The sequence below is a fragment of the Macaca fascicularis genome, chromosome 3 (genome assembly GCF_037993035.2).
Source record: "Macaca fascicularis isolate 582-1 chromosome 3, T2T-MFA8v1.1".
Taxonomy (NCBI): Eukaryota; Metazoa; Chordata; class Mammalia; order Primates; family Cercopithecidae; genus Macaca; species Macaca fascicularis.
The window spans coordinates 108,804,396-108,812,979 of NC_088377.1; the positions used below are offsets into that span (position 1 = coordinate 108,804,396).

Sequence of the window (8,584 nt, forward strand, 5' to 3'; positions counted from 1 at the left end):
TGCGTAGCACCATTCCCTATCTTCTCTCTTGATTAAGCAAATTTAGAGCTGTGAGTGCTTTCATGCCTGCCCCAATATTCTCAACCCGCTTTCATGCCTGCCCCAATATTCCCTATTATTCATTATATATTCCCTGATTCAGAATTTGAAAAGCAGGTGATTAAAACTCTATTTTCAGTCAGACACGGTGCCTCACGTCTGTAATCCCAGCACTCTGAGAGGCTGAAGTGGGGAGATCACCTGAGGTCAGGAGTTCGAGACCAGCCTGGCCAACATGGCAAAATCCCATCTCTACTAAAATTAGCCAGGTGTGGTAACACGTGCCTGTAGTCCCTGCTACTTGGACAGCTGAGGCCGGAGAATTGCTTGAACCCAGGAGGTGGAGGTTGCAGTGAATAGATATCGTGCCACTGCACTCCAGCCTGGGCGACAGAATGAGACTCCATCTCAAATACAAACAAACAAAAAACTCTATTTTCCTTTGCTACTCTATCCTGAAATACTTCTTAAAAAAAATGCCCTTTTAAAAAATTAACGTGGCTCTACATTGAGTACTTTTCATCTTCTATGAAAAAATCATTTAATAGGTAAAGCCAGCTTCGTAGTTCAGAATCTAAGTCATTTGTATTGAGTATAAGATTTAAGTTTCTAATAATGAATTCCAATCTATAACAAACAGTATTAGAAAATCTTAAAGAAATAAGATTACTTGAGTAAATCTGACTCCTCTGGAAAAAGAGGAGCCAAACAGGAGTACATGAGTATGTATATATACAGATGCCCATTAGGGAAATCCAAATTAATAAAACATACATGGCAAAGGAAAACCATATTTGTATTAAACGTCAAGCCAATTTTCCACCTTTAGTAGCTCTGGAAAAAAAGATCAGTGTAAGAAGTTAATTCTACTGGATTAAATTCACTTTTAAAATTAAATATAAATTTTAATTATTTTCTTTGTTACCTATTTTTACCAATAATGAAGCATTGGTCCTCCCATTTCTGGTTTCATACTATATCCCCAGGTTTCATATTTTAATTCCCTGGAGAAGTAAAGAAATTAGGTAAGAGAGTCAAGTTCTTGAAGGGTCAGCAGTATCTTATCATTAAGTCTGAACTTCCTCTGTGGGAGAACCAGCATACAACTGCTAAGTTCCACTAAAATTGACAAAGAAATATTAATTCATCAATCAAAAGGCTTACAGTATGAGCTCTGTTACTACATATGATGATTACTGCCAAAAATAAGTCACATTGTGGGCCACTCCAAGTTAATTACAGATTTAGATATCAATTGTTCCTACAAGCTCTAAATTCTTTAAGGAAATGTAACACCTGAAATTCACTTTATTTAGGGCTCTTTGACTACTAGAAAACACTGTGAAAACAGGTAGTTCACTCTCCTCACTTAGTTAAAATAAAGGAGCTTAAGCCAGAGGTACAATTAGTTGTCTCTGAGCTTAAAATAAGGTTTCTGCTTTTTCTTTGAAGTCAAACTCAGCATGTTCTCACTTATAAGTGGGAGCTAAAAAAAAAAAAAAAAGATTACACAAGGACATACAGGTGGAACAACAGACACTGGGGACTACAAAAGGTGGGGGGGTGGGGTGAGGGTGGAAAAAATACCTATTGGGTACAAGGTTCACTATTTCGGTGATGGGTACACTAAAATCCCAGACTTCACCACTATGCAATATATCCATGTAACATAACTGCACTTGTACCCCCAAATCTATTTTTTTTAAAAGTAAAAGTAAAAAAATTTTAAGTCAAATTCAGAATCCCAATAACGAAACAAAAAGAATGCAGAGCATACACATATCTAGTTCCTACTACAATTCTAACTAATGCTCAGCATGAAGGTCAGGATTTACAGCTGAGACCAAAGCACAGAAACACATTATACTGAACACATTAATGGGAAGAGGATCCCCCTAGGTTGTCACTAACATTCTCATTTCATAAAACTAAGTATGAAGCTCCCCAGCTTCAAGTACTGGTTTCATTAGATTTACCTTGTATGATTTTACTTTTTTTCTGTCCATATCATCCAGACTTCCCCTAACCTCCTGAAGAGTAAAATGAGAATGGTGGATGGTGGAGAGTTTTAGCTCATTGTCCTTGAGCTAGCAATTACATCTGTCAAAGCCACTAATTTTTTCAAGACTTGTCATAAAAATTTAGAGCAAAATTTTCCCCACAGATTAAACAATACCATTCTCCTGGGGAACACAATGAACTGACCAAGAAAGTACTTACGGATGAATGGGGACACCGAGTAAAAGATCTGAACTTTCAGGGCTCATTTATAAAAGGGCGATATGGGTAGGCATTGCTCCTTCTCCCCTTTGTCAAGACAGTAAAGTTCCTGGTGTCCCACTCTTAGTGTCTTTTTTCTTTTTTTTTTGAGACGGAGTTTTGTTCTTGTTGCCCAGGCTGGAGTGCAACGGCGCGATCTAGGCTCACTGCAACCTCCGCCTCCTGGGTTCAAGTGATTCTCCTGTCTCAGCCTCCCGAGTAGCTGGGACTACAGGCATGTGCCACCACGCCCGGCTAATTTTGTATTTTTAGTAGAGACAAGGTTTCTCCATGTTGGTCAGGCTGGTCTCGAACTCCCGACCTCAGGTGATCCGCCTGCCTTGGCGTCCCGAAGTGCCAGGATTAAAGGCGTGAGTAATCACAGCCGGCCCACTCTTAGTGTCTTAAAAATGCAAAGTCAAAAGAAATCAATGAAAACAAAGTTGTTTCATTCGCTTCATTAAAACCATTCCAAGGCATTGCTCCTAATTACAAACTGCTATTTTCTTCATCATCTTTTATACCTTCGTTCAAAGAGCATTTGTCAAGCACCTACTATGCTAGGCAATGGGGTAAAATCTGCAAACAACTAGGCCTAGATTAACTGTATTGACTTGTAGACATCAAGCAAGGTACATTTCTGGTCTTTGTCAGACTGCTGTCTTTTTAAAATGATCGAGCATATTTATTAGAACATAAACAACATCGACAAAATTTTAAATCTTTGGTTTCAGGGGGAAAAAATCCAACTATATAGAGTTCAAATTTTCTCCTATACTTAAACAGAACCACCCAAATCATGTAAATCCTTTAAGTGAAAAAATTATCCCTGAAAATGAAGGAATAACCACACCTATTGGCAGTGTTCAGCATACAGTAGCCGTCTCAATATACACTTGTAAAATAAAAACTAAAAAGTTGTAGTTGCCACCAAAATCCATACTCTGAGGCACAAATGAACTAGCTCAACACCCCCACCTACTTTCATATTCTGTCTTCTGGTTCACTGCTGATGACCAGACACTTGATTCTCAAACTTCAGTGAGTTTGTCTGTTTGAGACAGGGTCTCACTGTCACTCAGGTGGGAGTGCAGTGAGGCAATCAGCTCACTGCAGCCTGGATCCCCGGGGCACAAGCAATCCTCCTACTTCAGCCTCCCAAGAAGCTGAGACCACAGGTGTGCCACCACACCCAGCTAATTTTTGTTTAATTTTTTGTAGAGACGGGGTCTCCCTATGTTGCCCAGGCTGGTCTTGGACTAGTGGGCTCAAGCAATCCTCCCACTCTGGCCTCCCAAAGTGCTGGGATTACCGGGATGAGCCACCACAGACAGCCACTTCAATGAGTTTTAGAATCACCTGGAAAGTTTTGTTTGAAAGGCAAATCCCTTGACCCCCCCACAATTCAAAACTTATACTACCAAAAACTGGATCCTCTGTTTATTATAACGCACCATTCAAGTTAATCTAAGTTTGGGTGGCCAAAACATTTGTTTACCCTCACAATGGCTAAGGGAAAACCTCTGGATTGCAAAAGATAACAACCAGAGAGCAGAAAAATTGATTACTTCTAACCTAAATTATAAGTTACTCAATTCTCTTAATCACAACTCACTAACTAATGTTTAATAAGCAAGATGAAATGGAAGTGAAGTAACTTCTGCTTTGACAATGCAAACTGTCATTCAACCCACCAAAAACAAAAAGTTTTCTGAAATACTATAATTATTGTCAAAGTTTTTAGCAAAGAAATAGAAACAAAGCAAGTTAAGGATTGTAATCCACAGAAACACTTATGTAATTACGCTGTAATAGTTTTAGGAGAAAAAGTACCACAATCAAAACACTAAGTAGATGACTGTGCTTGCCAATATAGGGGCCACTAGCCACATGTGGCTACTTAAATTAAATAAAATTTAAAATTCAGTTCCTCAGTTGCCCCAGACACATTTAACTGCTTAACAGCCACATGTAGCCTGTGGCTAACATTTTAGATAGGGCACATAAACATTTCCAACATCACAGAAAGTTCTGCTGGATAGCGCTGGCCTAGAATCAGTGGTATCTGGATAAAAAATATAATCTCAGTTCTCCTGAATCAGATGGCTTTATCTGGCAATTTACAATTTTACATATGTATGTCCACTTTAGGTATTAACCATAAAAGAAGACCCTAGTGTAATATTTCTGCAACTTGTTTCAAGAAAGATCAATCAAAAGTGATAAACTTACTTATCTCAGATTATCAAAATACAAATATTTGACTAACAAGTTCTGGAAGTATCAAAGGCACTAAAACATAATGAGGTTTTCATCAAATCAGAAATCAATGAAAAGGGTTTAATTACTAGAAAACAAAAGTTATTAGGTACAATAAGACTGGTCCAAAAAAGATTAAAACTACTTCCCAAGTACTTTAGAAGTATCTATTTATATGCATAACAAATAACAACTGCTTTTACAATTGGTTTAAAAATAACTTTACCACAATTCAAATTAGTGACATTTTACTGTCAACATTTTTCATTGCTTTCCACCAATCTTATATTAAACATCTACAAATCACACAATGACCATAAGATGTAATTAAATATAATTCTATAAATGAAGGATTATTCGTTCAAATCCTGATATTAGCATAAAAGTAGACATAAAAGTTAACCAAACAATTTACAACTTAAAATTATCTCTCAACTGTATCAGTATCTAGTTTAAAACAGTCCCGTGTAATAAAACACAAAAGCATGGGTGACAAGATGCTGAAGCTTGAGAAACAATTTGCACGAAAAAAAAGTTAGCCTTATCACACCACAGAATTAAAAGTTCAACAGACTCACAATTATATATGCCAACTCAGTTTAAAATTACTTTCCCTCAAAGAGATAAATATCATTTTGACTAGGCTTCTTTCTGAAGAGTTCGAATGTATTCAAATAAGACCACTAAATTACAGAAGGCAATTATGTTTCTAATCAGAAAGCTTTGAACCATAAAATAATACTTTTAAAAAACTAACAAATTTAACACATTATAAAATCTACAAAAGTGAACATGTCACACTGATTACTATAGAGCTATGTTTGTTAGTATAATATTCCTGTTTCTGGTTCCTTATGATTCTGTGTTTACTTCAGAGGTTTAAGTCAAACCTAAGAATTAGCAAAGAAAAGCAGTAATTGTTATGAAAAACTATTTAAAAGGTACTTTAAAAGATGTCATAACTTACCTGCAACACTAGTGATTGTAACAGGAACTCCCTGCACTTGAACACCTGCAGCACCCAGGTTGGCAACGCTCACTGTCTGAAGGTTAGGCACTGATGCAAGCTGGGCAGTATTCAAAGTTATTGGGGCACCAGCAACAGCCACCGGAGCAATCTGAGCAAGAGTTGTGCCACCGCTTGAAGACACTGGGGTGATGGTTAATTGTTGGGATAACCCAGCATTCTGAACTTGCAAATTTGAAAGACTCTGAATATTCTGAACCTGTACAGTTTGCCAACTGATTTGCCCTGAAGGTGTTAAAGTTGGAGCCCTGATAAGCACCTGAGTCGGATTTACTGCTTGAAGTTGAACATTCTGTAAAGGCGGCTGCTGGATGGTCTGAATTGTCTGCCCTGACTGGAGTTGAAATGACTGTGGTGGAATAGCCTGAATGATCTGTTGCTGAGGCTGTTGGATCTGGATCTGTTGTAAGATAGGTTGGCCTACAATTTGCACCTGCTGAAGAGAATTTGATTGATCCTGTGCATTCTGCATTCCATTAGGCTGAAGCTGACTGGAGCTCTGGGCTTCAGACTCAGTAGCAGCAGGTGTTTGAGATTCTTCAATGGTGCGTTCAGAACTACTGGCTGATGTGCTTGCATACTGGCCCGTATCTGCTGAGCTCACTAATGTGTCACTGCTTGTCAAAGATGTTGAAGCAGTGGTTGTGCAGGTAGTGGAGGAGGAGGGAGATTCCGGCATAGTACTGGCAGAAGTAGTGGTGTTGGTGGGTGTGGAAACTAATTGATTCCCATTGGAAGTCCCACTATCAGCAGTAGTAGCAGGCTGGCCAACCTGCCCAGTCCCTCCTCCGGTGGCCACGTTGTTTATCACTGGCAAAGCTAGAGTCACTCCTCCAATGTTAATTGGTAGGGTTGTTACAACTTGAGCCTGAGTACCAGGAAGAGTCTGTAACTGCAGTGGTATTGAAACACCAGGTCTAATTTGGACTGGAACTGTCTGATTTGCCAGGTTTTGAGCAAGAATATTCCCAGAAGCTGTCCTGTTAGCAGCTGTAAGTATAGCTTGATTATTACCTGCAGAAATGAGCTGAATTTGACCCTGCAAATCCTGTAGAGATGAACTACTAGTTGGATTGATTTGAATTTGTTGACCTTCCACTGTCTGAAGTTGTGGAATTACTTGGTACTGTACACTACCACTTGGATTTTGTACTTGTATGACTTGAAATTGACCAGGGGTGGAAGAATTACCTGATTTAGTTTTTGTAGGAGATGCACTCCCGTTATTACTGCTGGAAGAACTAGACGAACTAGAAGCTGGTTGAGAAACGTTATTCTCTTTTAAAGCAGGAGGAGTGGAGGCAACAAGTTGCCAAGCGTTTCCAGCAAGTTGCGTTGTTACCAGTTCTAGCTGTTGTGGTTGATTCTGAAGTTGCACCAATCCTTGACTTGGATCTATAATAATTTGTTGTTGTCCAGTTGCTTGATTTTCACCAGGAGTCCCTATTTTGCTGCAAGTAGCTGCCAGTAAAGCCAGAGGAGAGGGCTGAGAGTCCTACCCAAAATGGGATGGTAAAGGAGAGGGGGGGGAAAAAAAGTGGGCGGATTTAGTGGAGGCCAGTAGTTGCCAGGGGGTTACTTATTTTGACAGCTCTACATAACAGAATTTAGGAAGCAGCAGAAATCAAAAAGAAATACAAACGAAAGTAGATAAGAACTATATGAATAAGGAAGCAAGTCCTATAATATAAAGTTTAAATAAAAGGAAATTTCTTTAAAACTTTGTAAAGTGTTATGTTCCTAAACTCAAAATGCCCTTAGGAACACACACACCCTTTTCTTATAGTCTGAATTCCTGATGTAATTTTAAACAGCGTTATACCCTTAAAGAGGTGAAATCTTGATGAATTTACAATTTAAGTTCCACACTCTCAGAAAGATGCTTTGAGTGGATAAACATTTTTATTGTTACTTCTGGGCATTTAAAGGGCATAACTCTCTCTCTCTCCTAATGTGTCGTGATGAATTTTTTTTATTTGCTTGCTTTTACCTGGGAGCCTGAGGTTTTGGGTTTTTTATTGTTATTCTCTGGCTCAGAGGTTTTCCCTCCTTCTGTAGCCATCGCCGCTGCCGCTGCCGCCTCCTCCTCCTCCTCCTTCTTCTGATCTGCAACAAACCCCCCCACCACACACACACACGACAACAGGTTATTAGGATTATTATTATTCGTCTTCTTCCTCTCCTCTTCTTCCCCCCTCCCCCAGAACATTAATCTCCATAAACCCGCGATCCACGCACACCGGCAGGGGGTGGGGGAGAAGGAGGGAAGGGAGGAGGGGGATATCACAAAACGTGGTTTGAAACCCGACCCATCGGCTCCAGAGCAACACCCAGAAGGAGGTTGTTCTCTCTCAGACATTAAGACAAAACACAACCCTCCTTCCCTCCCCCTGATTCCCTCCCGCCCTCTCCTCCTCCCCTTAAAGCATCTCAGCGGCCCCGGGGGAGGGGGAAGAACCGAGCAGGGTCTGGGGAGGGAGGGAGAGAGGGAGGCGGCGAAGGAGACTGAGGGGGGTGGAGAATACGTACCGCTCATCCCGCATTAACAGGACAAACCCTCAGACGGAGACACTGGGATAGAGGTGGGTGGGGGTGGGGGCGAGGCGGGAGGAGAGGCCGGTCCCGCCCGCCCGCGGTGGCTCGGAGGAGGCTGTAGCTGGCACAGGCTCTGCCTCTTTTTCCGCGAATGGCCGCCGCTGGGCTGTGGCGTAGCAGCTCCTCTCTCCGCCCGAGCCCGGCTGACTCGCCCTTGATTGACAGCGGCGGCGCGCGGCGCGGGCGGCGGCGCGGGTCGGGGGCGGGGCCAGGGCGGTGCGAGCCTGGCCGACTCCCCACCCCCCTCGGCCTCTCTCCGCCGGAGCCTCCGACTCTCCACCCCTTCCCCCAGCGGATTGGCCGCCGACCTGCCGGGGGCCGGGGCGCTGGGGCCGCCTCCTCTCCACCCCCTTTCTCGGGGTTATTCTTTTAGCAGCTCTTCTCCTCCTCCCCGGCTGCTCCGGG

At 41.6% G+C, this 8,584-nt stretch overlaps 1 protein-coding gene across 3 annotated transcripts in view; it reads right to left on the reverse strand.

The window, feature by feature from the left end:
- SP4 (Sp4 transcription factor) overlaps window positions 1–8,272 on the reverse strand; it is an 83,394-nt gene extending 75,122 nt beyond the window's left edge. For 2 of the 3 annotated variants that reach the window (XR_012433215.1, XM_005550011.5), the window contains exons 1-3: window positions 8,114–8,272; window positions 7,575–7,690; window positions 5,525–7,079 (exon numbers count right to left, since the gene is read on the reverse strand). Coding sequence is in view for 2 of the 3 variants with exons in the window: in XM_005550011.5 (XP_005550068.2) it covers window positions 5,525–7,079; window positions 7,575–7,690; window positions 8,114–8,120 (1,678 nt within the window). In the remaining variant the exon portion in view is untranslated. The remainder of the gene's footprint in view (window positions 1–5,524; window positions 7,080–7,574; window positions 7,691–8,113) is intronic. The other variant, XM_015447643.4, reaches the window with a different exon arrangement.
- Between the last annotated feature and the right edge of the window lie 312 nt (window positions 8,273–8,584).